The sequence below is a fragment of the Echeneis naucrates genome, chromosome 10 (assembly GCF_900963305.1).
Source record: "Echeneis naucrates chromosome 10, fEcheNa1.1, whole genome shotgun sequence".
Classification (NCBI taxonomy): Eukaryota; Metazoa; Chordata; class Actinopteri; order Carangiformes; family Echeneidae; genus Echeneis; species Echeneis naucrates.
In genome coordinates, this window is record NC_042520.1 from 2,844,694 (window position 1) to 2,858,739 (window position 14,046).

Sequence of the window (14,046 nt, forward strand, 5' to 3'; positions counted from 1 at the left end):
CGATGTAGGAAAACATTTAATCATGGGGACAGCAACTCTGGTTTTTAAACAGCATGAATAAAAGAAAAATTACCTGGGGTAGATATTTATATTTTCAATTATAAGTTGGTTAACGAAAATATAGTGTTACTGAAGCTGTACAAAGTAAAGTGACAGGGAGCAGGAAAAAAGACGGATATCTTTGCTTTGTCTCCCTCAGCTGGGAGGAAGTGTGACAGCTGGTACATCTGCAGCTGCTCAGCTGACTCCAACACCTTCACTCGGCTTTACACTCTTCAGCTCTAAAAATGAAGTAGAGAAAATCAGACTCGTGAGAGGATGGTGCGCTCTCCTGAGAGATATTTGTCAGCATGGAGTCACAACTTCACACTTCTCAAAGTATCAACTTTTACCTCCTGTAGCCTCATTTTTTTTACATTTCACCGGTATTTAATGTTAGCTGAAGTGTTTGGACTCAAATCTTTGCCAATGTTAGGAAAACCACTGAGTAAACTTTCAAAATAAAGCAGCAAAGATTTCTGCCATAAACTCACTATGGACACCTGAGAACACTTAAACATTAGGCCTGCTGCTGGATCTGGATCAGAACACACGTTAAACGTTAAAATTAAAACAACAGGAAGAAGAAACCCTCAACAAAATCAACTCTGATATTTTGGATACAAGTCACTTTGTTGTCAGAGAGAGCTTTGATCAGGATCTGGATCGCATCAGCACACATGAGGCAAACATTCCTTTCAGACAATAAGTAACGCACAAATTACTATACAAGCCTATATAATAAAAGTGCCAACCTGAGGCTTCTGGTATAAAACTGTTCCTGCTACGACACGCCCGGCCTTCCTGAGCTCTCTCCTGCAGCACTTGTTGCCCTTTAACGCACATGCAAAGTCAAATCAAGCTTTCAAATATTGCATGAAACAAGTCATAATTTTCCTATTTATTCAAGGAGCGAGCCAGATGGCAACAATACACATCAGGCCTTGAACACACACACACACACACAGAGCAGCTCCCTTTGCTTCTGTGTTATGAAAACAGCAGCTTGGATTAATGCTTAAACTTGCTGTCTATCTTCTTTGTACCAGAGAGACAGACAAGGAGGTGGGGGGGCTCTGTGTTGCAGGAAATGTGCACGTCCTGTCTTATCTGACCATGTGGGACACGCCCACCCTGCCCTCAGGACCTGACGATCATGGAAAGGTGGAAGAAGTTTTAGAGGGGAGCGAGTCGCTCGGAGAAAGATGAGCATGAGGAGGTTTTTCAGAGCGCACCGGGACGAGGACTACAGTCAGATCCAGTATCTGACGGCCAAGTGCACCCGCCTGGCTCATGACAAAGGTAAGCCCTTGGTAAGGTCAGGACTTTGACCTCTTACAGTCAAGTTACTAATTTATATCTTAGCACGGAGAACAGGCAGTGTGACACTTTGTGTTCTTTATTCTCAGTTTATTTGGAACACCTGCCTGAACGTAACGCAGTCCGATCCAGCTGGATGGAGTTTGTGGTACTGCTGGTTTATGTTATGTATCAGTGCAACAATTCAAATGAACACAAAGCAGAATCAACAAAATGAAAATATGGAGGTCTGCTTTGTTGCAGGACTGCGTTAGTTTTAACTAATAAACTGTCAACTATTCAAGTCACTATTTTACTGGTAATTAAGTTGGCTTGATGTTAAATTAGGAAAAGCCCAAAAGCCCAGTCACAGTTTCACAATGGCTGGTGATTTCCAGAGAGGAAATGTAATGTATTGTCTGCTGTGGTATTCCTGCTTTTTACTGGATGTTTGAACACGTGAGGATCATGTTTATGTGCGTGGTCACATTGGCGCCTTCGGGCACTTGAAAGTCACAAATACACTGAACCTACATGTCACTGGATTGTGGGAGGAAGCTGGAGTTCATTTCTGAACTTTCCAAAATGGACACTACAAAGTACTAAGCAAAGGCAGAGAGTCATTTTAAGAGAATTAAAGGTAAGCTCTCCCTTAAAAGTGCTTTAAAAAAGGCCCAGAGATAAAGAATGGATAGTAGATAAAAAAAAACTACCTGCAGGAGCTTTTCTTCTCATTGTGCTGCTCATATCAACCCATTTAATGCCTTCAAATAGTGTTTAGCGTGATTTAGCAACAGACAAAATAAGATGTTTTCATTTTTCTGGGCATCCCATCATGTTGCCTGAATGTTAGAAATAATTCACCTGAGAGACACGTTTTAATGAAACTAGATTTAGAGATACGACGTAAAATACTTTTAGCCACGACGTAATTTTAACAGAGCATCATTCCATACATTGTCGGGATGAGCTAGCGTTGTGTAATTTGTAGTTGTAATGACTGCAGCAGCTCAAATTTAATGACTGTAATTTAAAACACCCGCAGCTCTACATATCATCACAAATAGAGATAGATCACCAGTCAAATGGAGACGTCAGGCTGTTGGAAGAGCTCCAAATTAAACCTCTGACCTTCGTTTATGACCGCGTACAAGTAGCAGATGACAACTACAGGGACGACATTTGACAGAAACGACAGGTGAAATGTCGGCAGCTGCTAAATAAGCTGCCATTTGTAGACTTTTCTAAGTCCAAATCCTGTTTTCCTGTTGCATGCCAAATATTTCATTAATTTTATTTTAAATTCTCCTTCACATTTCCCACTAAAGCCCCGCTCATCATACTCATCTTGATTGCTAAGACTTTGGCTGCAGTAACCTTAACGATGATAATAATAATTCAGTTTTACATCAAGTTTACTTGTGTGTGTTTGTTAATGTTCTCTCATTGCGGTGCGGCTGCAGTGGTGCTGGACAGGGAGTTCCTGATGTGCAGAGAGAGGGAGAGGAAGCTGCAGGTCGAGCTGGAGGCCACAAACGTTCGACTCCTCCAACAGGAGCAAGTTAATGTCGAGCTGAGGATGAAGCAGGGCCAGCTGGTCGGCAGGATCCACCAGCAACAGGTGAGCTAAGTGCACGAAAGAAAGAAGTGCTCTTATTGGCTGAAGCTGGCGCTCTGGCTGATTCAAAGGTTGGAAAGAAAACACAGTTTGTACAGATTAGACATTTGACCTGGCGTTTTGGTTATCGGGAGCAGGCGTCTGTGTTTTATTCGATAAATTAACATCTCACACTCATATTTAATTAAACCGCTGCAGAAGAAGGCAGAGACAGAGACCTTTTTCCTTTTTCTCTTCCTGGTTGTTTTGCATCTCGTTGTTTTCAGAATCTTTTTAGTAACCTTTTTCATAATTTTAATGTCGTTTTACATCTCTATATAGTTTCATCGTGATCCTTTGTGGTCACTTGGCGCGTCTTTGCAGTTGTTTTGAGGTCGTTTTGTGCCAATTTGTGGCCACTTTGAGTATCTGGTTGAGCTTCTCTTTATAGCATTTTGTCTCGTGTCCATTTGTGGACATTTTGTTTTTAACCGTTTTCTATTATAGCCTGATGTTTGAAAAAACAAAACAAAACTTTGACCTTTACATGAGGCCAAGGCTGAACTCTACTCTCTGAGAGAGTAAACGCTTGTCTTTCATTCACTTTACAGCTTTTATAATAATGAGACAAACACATAGCCCTTAACCTAAATTATTCACAGGCCAATTTGTTGAAATTGGGTTCAGATGTCAGCCAGTATTTTACTTTAATTGATATCAAAATGGTTCTCAAACCAACATTCAGCTTCATTTCGACCTCAAGCGTTGCTGTAGCAATTAGATTCTTGTTAGAAAATGCTTACCTAAAGACCGATTCAGAGTGATTTTTTTTAAATTGTGTCATTTAACCTTGTAGTGTTTAACCTCATTACAGCTGTATAATTTGAACGCACAGAGCCACGACCATACGACTGGGCCACCTATGCCACAATTGCTGTAATTACACTGGAATTGAGATACCAGTAAGTACCAGCGTGAACATACCGTAAATTCAGAGCGTTTTGGCAGCAGTTTACCAACCCTGCTGTGGGATTTTGGTTGCGTGACGCAAGTTATAAGGGTGTGAGATGTGAACTGTGAACAGTTTAACTAAAAAATGATTCGTTTTACTTCTCAAATGGTTTAATTTTCACGCTTCTTAGAGAGAGAAAACAAAAGTGCAACTGAAAAATGTTGCTGCCTTTTGGCTCCCTTCTTTCTTGACTGGGCCGTGCCTTGATTATGGGGCTTTAGGAGGCTTTTCAGCTCCTCCACACAACTTCAATGGTATTTGTTAGAGATTTGGAGAGCGTGCCTCACCCACTTTCCCCCCACATGGATTTGATTTGGAATCAGGTTTGGGCTTGCCATGAGCTCTTTGACTTGCATGTACACTGAAGGTGTGTTTGATGAAAAATGTACAGATAATAACGCGCCGATCAGGATGTCCGCAGGGAGATGACGTAGTACAATAGTGCAGTCCAATTCTCACTTTATAGACAAATATGTATGATTAATATGGTGCATTTATATATATTCACTGCTGAGATGAAGGTACCATGAAACTAGGGGAATACATGCTATAAAACAGATGGTGGAAACAGGATTTGCACAGTGAGGGAATAAAAACAAACAATGAAAGCCATAAATTGGGACTGTTTGAGTTAGTATATGCTGCAGAGGTCATGTTTATGACCATAATGTGCCTCAATGCCATGCATGTGTTTAGATGATGATCTGTGCATCAGCCTGTGCACATGTCTCTCCTGCAGGACCTGGTGAACTCCCTGCAGCAGCGTGTGGTCCTGCTGGTGGAGGAGAGCTCCTGGGACGCAGAGCTGCTGCAGCAGGTCGGCGCCGAGCTGCTGTGCCTGCAACGCTCCGAGATGAAGCTGGAGGGCCTGGTGGAGGGGCTGCACGCAGAGGCAGAGCGCAGGGCTGAGGTGGCGGAAAGCCTCCAGGCGGAGCTGCGCACTGAGGCACAACGCAGGATTGAATTGACGGAGAGTCTCCAGGAAGAGCTGCGCAGGTAGGCCCACAGCAACTGCCACCTCGATCCTAACACGGACAAAGAAATGCAGGCACAAAAACTGTGCCAGTTTAAATCCACAATACTGACACTGACTGCTCGCTGGGTCTGTGTTCAGTAACAAACAGGCCAAGAAGGACAGCAGAATGTGTTCTCTCTACAGATGTACTCTCCCAAAGCTGCCCCGATAAACACAAAGACGACATTATGTGAGACTGCATGCTACAACTTATCACCGTCATCACTAACTAATCATGAATAAGTTAGATTAAAGCTGCTGAAACATAGCTGTAACAATAAGGCCACACCTCTGTAGATCACACCTAAGAAGTAAAACTTTGAATTGAGTTTTATTACAGACTTAGTACTATACACCATTCTGACCCTTAAACTCACCCAAGACCAATACTCCCTTTTTTTTTTTTGGCTCCTCCTGTAACTTCCAACAATTTGTTGAAACAAAGCACACATTGCACTTTGTAACATCTCTGATATGAATTCATTGCATTTCCAGAGAATTAATCGTAGTTGAAAAGCAGACTGGAGGAGTGGAGGACCGAACCTGTGTTGATTAGAGGACGAGCCGCTCTGCCACCCAGTCAGTCAGACATCATAAACTCAGCAGGGATCGTTCACCCCTACATAGCTTTATTTCAAACCTTTTCCACAGATTCCAGATGTGTCCGGACAAATTTATGGTGAAATGTATCAAATGATGCACAAAGACATTTAGAATATTTACACTGGATGTGATGTTTCCAGCTAATGAGGAATAAGATTATTTTAGACATATTAAGGGACAATATAAGGGGGAAAAGTGAACATGTTCATCCCCTTGTGTGGTCATAGCACGCTCACGGTTTGATGTACTTTAGCAGTAATGATAGTGAACATTTAAATCAAATCTGCTCCTCGGCAGAGAAGAAGCTGTGGAGGAAATAGCTGAAGAAATGACTGTACAAACCTGCCACTCTCCATGTTTGTCTTAGCTGTGCTGAACTGTTGCTGGGTCGATCTGAATGCATTCCTCAGTTTGACCCAGCTGTTCAGACTGAACCAAAAAAAAAAAAAAAAAACGAAGCAATAACCTGAAAGATAAGGCCACAGAGGTAGAGGGGAAACATTCAACTTCATTAAAAAACAACAACAAAAAAAACCCCATGATATTTTGATTACCATCTACAGCAAACTGGAGCCAAGTGAAGCTGTCACCTTCAGCTCAAACTGTTGTCTCAAGGCTGAACAAAAACACGCAGATCGAACGTGTGATTTTTGAGTCGGCAGAAATTCAGAGATCTGCCGGCTGTAAATCCCCGAACAGCCCAGAGAGTCGGCTTTGTGTCAGAGTACGTGATCGTGTTATTACTCAGGGACACAGCAAACAGCCAGGGAGAAGATGAAAGCGCATCTTTATCAAGACTGACACAAAACTGCTTTAATAAATCTCTCTCGCTGGACTGTGAGGGCTGAGCATTGGAAATCCAGATTCACAGACACAACTGTGCAAGAAACACCTGTAAAAACACTAAAAATGAGAAACTGTAAAGAGCAATCCAGACACTGAACAGACATTTATTAGAAATTTCCAATTTTATTTTTTTTTATTTTCGCTAGACTGCCACAGTAAAGGAAAATAGATAGATAGATAGAAACAAAAGCGTGTTAAGACAGAGAACAGAGATCAGATAAATGTGACGTTTGTGTGTCTGTCCCCAACAGTAAGACAGCGGAGGTGCAGGAGCTGCAAGACCTCAACAAAACTCTGACGGAGGAGCTGAAGGATTCGTGCAACGCTCATCGGAAGGAGGTGAGGGAAAGAGATATACATCCAGCTCTGCTTCACGAGACTCTACATGACAGACTGGGCATCTGTTGTTGTCGTGCTGAGAGGCGACAGCGTTTAGCACCCTCACAGCAGGACGACAGCAGTGCTGTGACGGCAATCAGAAATGACTTTGCCACTTCCTGATAACAGCTTTGCACCTGAAGCAATTTTAATAAACTGGTGTTGTAAGAGACATGATGGATGTGATTAAAATAAAAACACAATAGATTTCCTTTCCAGAGATAGTTGGAAAGCTGAAATTGTAGCTGGTGATTAGTGATCCTAAATTCTGGATTTCTAAATTTTGGCTTTTTGGATTTTAACAAATGAGAAGAAATAAACAAACAAAATAAGAACTTGGCAGAGTTGTTGTGAGATTTGAATGTCTTTGTTCAGCAGGAACATGTAAACAACAGCTCAATCCGGCGCTCGTGGCTGTAATGTTGCTTTCGTCCAGCAGATGTCGGGCTCGGACACTTTGCCCAGCATCCTTTGCTCCTGTCTGAGTGAACATAAATAGATAAGTAATGGAGATTTAATGGTTTTACAGTCAACGGTGCAAATTTCTCTTTGTCAAGCTCACGGCCAGTGCGTTCAGAAATAACACAGCCCAGCATCAGGCGTCTGCCAAGCTGCTGCAATCTGAAGTTAGCTAGTGCTGCCTCAGGACTTAGAATAATTAATTTCATGAAACATAAAACCTCAAGGTTCAAATTTATGTACCGTGACTAAATTGAAAAAAATAAATAAATAAAAAAAATGACCTACCACTCCAGAGAGAGCACACTATTTCAGATTTTTGCTGGCGTTGGGTTTGTGTTAGCATGTGTGCGGTCCGGGCATTTAACATTTTATTTACACTTGGCCTCAAAGACTCACTCCCTTCTCTGGCCTCTGCTTCAACCAGTCTATCAAACAGCAAACAATCCATTATCTTCCCAAGTCCAAGAGAACAAAACAGCAGGCTCCTATGTCAGACAAAAATTTAATGAGAACATTTGTTTGAGGTGGATCGAGTCTGTGAGTTATTGGGAAAGTCACGGGAGTCTGAGTTTAAGTCCGACCCCGCTGCGTTTGCTCATCTTTCCACATGACAGCGGTGGGTTATTCTTTTTCTGATCTATGTGGAAGCCCAGACAGACGTGCAGGCAGCGAGCAGCCCCATTACTTTCTCCATGTCTCGATCACATCTCGGTGCAGAAAATGATCTTGCCCTTGCTTTTGCTTTCGAAGGTGAGAGAACTGCAGCAGGTGAACGAGGGAAGTCTGAAGAAACTCCAGGAAACAGCGGAGCAGTTTGAGTGGCTTTGTCATCAACAGCGCAACTGGATGTGTTGCGTGAAGAGGTGAGCTTTGTTACCTGATCAAAGGACAATAAAAACAGTTTTCACATCCCGTAACAAACACACCAGCACTGTTTAGTATTGGTGACTGGTTGGAAAAGTGATTCTGTGCACCAATTCAAATTTGAACATATGAAATTGACAATCAAAGTGTGATGCCAGCTGCTGGGTTGTTGTAGAGAGATGTCGTGAAGATTGCACTGTATGTGAAAATGATCTGAGGAGTTTTTGGTACTGCTTTATCTTAAAGATGAAGAAAAGCAACATCCTGTTTCATTACGGACCATGAATTAGGTTCAGTTTATGAATATTAGATCTATCAGGTGTTTCAATCTAAGACATGAGACGTAATTATGTTTTAATCTTGCCTTTAATTATCAGTATTTCCTTATTGTGGCGCCACTTAATCTGGAACAAATATTTATTTGAGATGAAAGACAACCTTCCTCAGATTCAATAAACTGATCAGAATTTGTATTGCTGCTCTCTTTGTAGTTTAATCAGCCATATCTGCAGCCTTGTTGTGCGCTCTGAGTTTAATGTGCTGCATGATCAAATGAAAGCGATGTTGTTGAAATCTTGTTTTTCTGCAGATTCAAAGATTGTCTGATGGAGGAGAGAGAAGCTCTGGTGCAGCAGGTCAGAAGGCTGGAAAAGGAAGCTGAGAAACTGAGGACGCGTTCCGGAGATGACGATCGCACACAGAGTCTGCTCCGCCGCCTGCAGGATGGCGAGCTGCGTGACGGGTGAGAGAAAACGGACAGGCAGACAGGAAGCAGCTGCCTGAACAATAAGAGTCGCACATGAACAGAAGCATTAAAGTCACCGTTGGAGGAATTATGTTTTTGTTTATACGACACATCGTCTGCATGCTGCACCTGTGAAGTACACTATTCTATATTCCTCAGCATGTCTAATCTTCACGGTGTTCACAGCATGCGTAACCTGCCTTTCTTCCACAGCAGCACAACATCATGGGGCGTAGATGCAGTTTCTGAGGTGGAGAAGTCCGACCCATTGTATGAGCAGCTCATTACTCAGGTGAGACTTTCCCAGCAGGTGTGTATCCCCAGAGCAGTTCCTGTTTAGGTCCTGTGTTTTTTCTGTTAAATATAAACACCATCTGAAGTACCTTTTTGGTCACTTAAGGCTCTTTGTCAACTGAATGTGGGGCCATTATCCAATATGTCTGTTGTTTTGTGGATTATTTTATCTCAGAACTATAGAAGATGTATTCTGCATCCTTAATATAATCAATATATTTTTTTAACAAGTTAAACTATAAATCAAATCAAAATAGCATGTTATCCATAACATGCAGCCGTAACATGAATGTTCTTAAAGAAACCTGTAGCTGGAGCCAAACGCTCCCTGAATGGATGAACAAACGGAAACCCGTCTGTATTTTAACGTTTCTGGATGAGAGATGAAGACTGATCCAAGACATCTAAAAAAAAATTCAGTTAATATTCATCTGAGCAAGACTGCCGATCCCTACAGGAGTTGACACGGAGCCAGCTGACACTTCACGGGTCCTGGAGCATCATCGGCGCCTTTGCCTTTTAAAGGTTGCTTGAATGCAACACTTCATGCAATTAATGGGAAACCGCAGAGCGTTTTTCAAGGAGTCCCTTTGATTTTGATGAATGCCGACAGTATGTCTGAGCTTCTGACACTGGAGCGTCAAATCTAAGAAAGGACGCTTATGCTGCTCTTTTTATCTGCTTTTACAATCATCCATCCAAACGGCTTTTCTGGAGAAGAAGAACGGGAAAGTCACACAAACTAAGGTAGAGCGGGTTCATGGATGAATGCCTGAGAAAACTGAGCCACTTGACCAGTCGACCAAAACTGCCATCTTATAAAAAAAACAGGTGCATGCTGTCTACAGTTGACTTAATTTTATATAATAACAAAGAGATGATTTTCTTTGCACTTAGTGACCCAGTATTCTTAAAATTTCTGGATCGGAGACAGCAGCAGCTCTCAAGGGTGAAATTTAAGAAATCCAAAACACAAAGCTAATGTTCATCTGGGCACAGCTGCCAGCCTGGGGGCTCGTTTTCTAGCCAGGATTGTCAAAACTCCAATCCTTCATGGTCACTGAAGTTTCATCTGTGCTTTTATTTTGTCTGTCTGCTGTTTATTATAACGAGGACACGCAACGCCACACAGTGTTTGTCTGCAGAGAGGCGGAGCGTGAAAGCTCAGCTGTCCCACCGGACGACGCAGCACCACCATCAAACAGCCACACGAGGGCAAAGGGGATATGTGTACGGGGGCCTTATCTGCAAGCGACAAGTGACAACGCAAGCCCAACAAACACAAATATCCTATTTTCAACATCTGAAGTTTGACTGGCGCTTTTTAATCACGTCCTCTTTTTAGACCTATTTCTTCTGCAGCCGTCAATCTTGACAAGCGTTTCAATGGAAATGTGCATTAGCTTTCATTTTCTCTTGCCAGATTTCTTGAAATTCAGTCAAAATTTGTTTGGAAATCTATTTAATGTTACTGTCTCTTAGTTAGTTTCCCCCTTAAAATCAATTTAATTCAAAACTGATTCTTCAAAAAAGAAACACACACACTCACCCAAAGTTGCCTTTTGAAGATCCAGTGGAGCTGAAACTGAATTGTGTTTTTGGCAGTAACAATCACAGAGAAACGTTTTCCTTAACATCTTAAACAAATAAGCACTTTGAAGGGATACTCAGTATTTAGATAAACTTAAGGGAGTCTCCAAAATGTGCCCGTTTTGTTTATATTCTAAAGTCGAGATGCAGGTTTACCAGCATCTCTTTTCCTTTTACAAAAGAACCTCTACCTTTAAAGTAACCAGTTCACTCTCATAAAATCTTTGGAGCAGAGACAAGTGAAAATCTCAGGGGTGAAATTCAAATTCAAAACACATAGATATTCATCAGAGACCGACTGCCAGCCCCCTGTGGACTTGTAGTGCTGCCAGAACATTCATAAAACTGATACTTACTTCATGGGCACTGGAGCCCAATCAGCGTTTTTATTTATATTTTTTTTCTGTCTTTCTGTCTGCTTTGAAAAAGTTAAAGGGCTTTGAGAAACTTTTTGATTGCAAAGCCATTTTGCAATCAAACTGGAACCCCACAATGCTACACACACACACACACAAACTTTAAGAAGCATTCACAAATCCTGACAGGACCTCAAATGCTTCATCTTCCTGGAGGGTTTCTATAAAGAGGAACCCAAAAAAGGTGTTGGATTTTTAAAAGCTCCCACCTCTTCAGAGTGACAAGTTCAGTGTTTTTATAATCTGCGGATAAGAGGAGGCCTCACAGACAGAACATAAGGCTAAGGCTCATGTGCGGATGACTGCCAGTCCCCAGTGGAGCTGTTGTGCTTGCCAGAAGCCTTCAGAGATCACTGAAACTGTTCTGTGCAGCAGAGTCACATCAGGCCTTTCCTCTGCCTGTCTGTCTGTCTGCCTGTCTGTCTGTCTGCCTGCCTGCCTGCCTGTCTGTCGGCTGCACATGGCTTCCCCCCAAAACCGTCCAGGTCTTCTTCCAAAGCAGCAGAGAGATGACTAATAATGACTGGAGGGAGGTGATTGCCAATAGCCTCTGTGCTTCATTCCCCTCACCTCTCACGGGCTCTGCAGTGCATTTCTCGGGATAATTATTGTGATTGAGTGCAGATGATGCAGAGAGGGTTTTTTTTTTTTTTTTTTTTTCAAGTCCCCGCTGAGCTGAAAGAGGGAGAAAATGTAGCTGGAGGAGCAGGGACTGCCGGAGACATGAAGGAAACAGCCATGATAAAACACATTACCAGCTCTGACATGATCATATAAACAGCAGATTCACCGTATGTACACGTCAGACCTTTTCCTCGGATGATGCAGAGATGGGAAGCAAATCATAGACAGAGCTTTCAGTTTGTGTCTCAAATTATGTTTAAACTTCAGTCAAAATCTTGCTGGGAAAAAGCTTTTTTTCCATTTCCGTGTGTAGAACGGATCGAAATGAATGACTGCACGAACTAATGGGTTCATTATTTGTGGGTTTGGATGACATTCTCTCCCACTGACTTAAGTGCTCTCACTCAGACTGACTCAGTGGACGGACGGACGTCTCCGCTTCTGTCCACTGCAATAAAATAAAGACGTCTCAGAGATGAGTGCTCCCATCGCGCACTCGTCACGAGACTTGGTGAACTTATGGCACAAGCTCTGGCTGGTACTCCTGCACCACCTGAGCCCGTTTAATGCAACAAACAACTCATTCCAACAAAACTTCAGTCAGAAAAGCAAATACTTGAACATACAGAAGAACAAGAAGGACCTAAAACAACAGAAACCATCATCGTCTCCCTTGATTTGTTAGCTTGGCCTCGACGTCTTACCCGTTAACATGGAGGGGACGGCCTTTAATGACCCGTACTGCAGCCAACCGCCAGATGTTTTGGTTTGGCTTCACTGTAGGAAGCTATCCGTCTTCAACAGTCATTAGTTGTTATATGCAATTCTGCAGCATCAGCTAAGTAGAAATGGGTCTGTCCCGCAAGGCTACCGTTCTTTGTAAGCTACAGTTAGGCAGCCTCCGCTGTGTGTGAGGTCTAAATTCACTTTGCATCACTTCGCTTTAATTAGCTGGACCATCAGTGGCCTGCAGGACGGAGAACTGTGACGTCAAGACAGTTTCTCTCCAAATTGAGCCCAATTTTATCCTGGATCTCTCACTATGCTGACCCTCAGATACTTACTGGGACATCTTCCCTGAAGGCATTTTCTCACCCTGAGTTCCCTCCTCACACACACATTATGTTTATTGTCTTTGGTCATCTTCACTTACAGTTTATTTTTCTGTCCTCAGGTGGGGAGTCCTATCAACGGACACCAAAAACCTCCTTGAGGACAGAAGCCTGGAGCCTGGACTCATCTTTCTTTGCTCTTCCCACCTTCAGCAAACCACAAGATAATGACTCGATGTTTGTGTGTGTTGTTAGCTATGTGGACTACTTCCCAGTCATTGTGTAAAAAAACAAAACAAAAAAACCAACCAATCCTGGAAAAACATACCTGTGAAACCATAAAGTCGCAGCTCGTCTCCCACGATTGTTCACATGTCTGCACGGTGATATACGACCGTATTAAACACGGCGCTATAAAGCTGACGTCCTCCTTTTACTGTCACACATGCACGTCATGTGCGCCAAACATTTTCTGCTCACATTTTGCCCTAATTGTCCGTTATTTAGACCTTGTAATCAAACACCACCACCGAGAGCAAAAGCACCTGAGAATGTTTGCTTCTTTGTCATTTTGCCAGTGAATCCTCGCCAGAGATGGAGCGCAGCTGGTGCACAGAGGAAACAACAAACAATGTGCTGCTTTGGCCATAATGAAGCCGTGTGGGTCGTTCTCAAAACGCAGAGTCTGCTGCATTTTGTCTCTGAAGATTAGTAAAGTTCACTAATCACTTTTCCTCGTTGGCGAGAATCTAAAAAGCATGTGAGGAAAATGTTTTCACGCACCCGTGACGACTCCGAAAATTTGAACCATATGATGAAACGTGTGACATGTATGTTCAGTTCAGTTGCTAAGGAACTGATAATAAGAGGAACCAGCCACATAGTTGGTATAACCTTTTCATCAGCAGTGTTAGGGTGAAGCCACGTTTACTCAGATAATTATTATTAAATCATTACAGAAGGAGGAAAACAGCTCTCAGTTTCAGATTACATCTCTTTTTATCCAGAGTCGTAGAAGGTTGTTGACTTTCACCTTTGACCTCCAAAATCCAATCAGTTCATCCTCAAGTCCGTGTGAATGTTAAGGCCGAAGTGGAAGAGGAGCCAGCCGGATGGATGGACAGTAGGACTGAAACACAACCAGCAAACGCACAGCCGAGAACACACACCGACAACTACCAAGAGTCCAGCGAGCTAAAAAGCCAAAGAT

The 14,046-nt window shown here is 42.6% G+C and overlaps 1 protein-coding gene across 3 annotated transcripts; it reads left to right on the plus strand.

Annotated features, from left to right (window-relative positions):
• Positions 1-1,204: 1,204 nt before the first annotated feature.
• On the plus strand, positions 1,205-13,242 carry LOC115050119 (early endosome antigen 1). 3 transcript variants are annotated; one of them, XM_029512860.1, is made up of 9 exons: positions 1,221-1,341; positions 1,449-1,507; positions 2,802-2,959; positions 4,687-4,943; positions 6,663-6,750; positions 8,002-8,114; positions 8,705-8,857; positions 9,074-9,152; positions 12,959-13,242. In XM_029512860.1, the coding sequence occupies exons 3-9, from the start codon at positions 2,825-2,827 to the stop codon at positions 12,995-12,997; spliced, it is 864 nt and encodes a 287-aa protein (XP_029368720.1). In that variant the 5' UTR covers positions 1,221-1,341; positions 1,449-1,507; positions 2,802-2,824; the 3' UTR covers positions 12,998-13,242. The 3 variants fall into 3 exon arrangements, with proteins under 3 accessions (XP_029368717.1, XP_029368718.1, XP_029368720.1); XM_029512857.1 differs by lacking the exon at positions 1,449-1,507 and having other exon boundaries at positions 1,205-1,341; XM_029512858.1 differs by lacking the exon at positions 1,449-1,507 and having other exon boundaries at positions 1,205-1,341; positions 9,077-9,152.
• Positions 13,243-14,046: the final 804 nt, after the last annotated feature.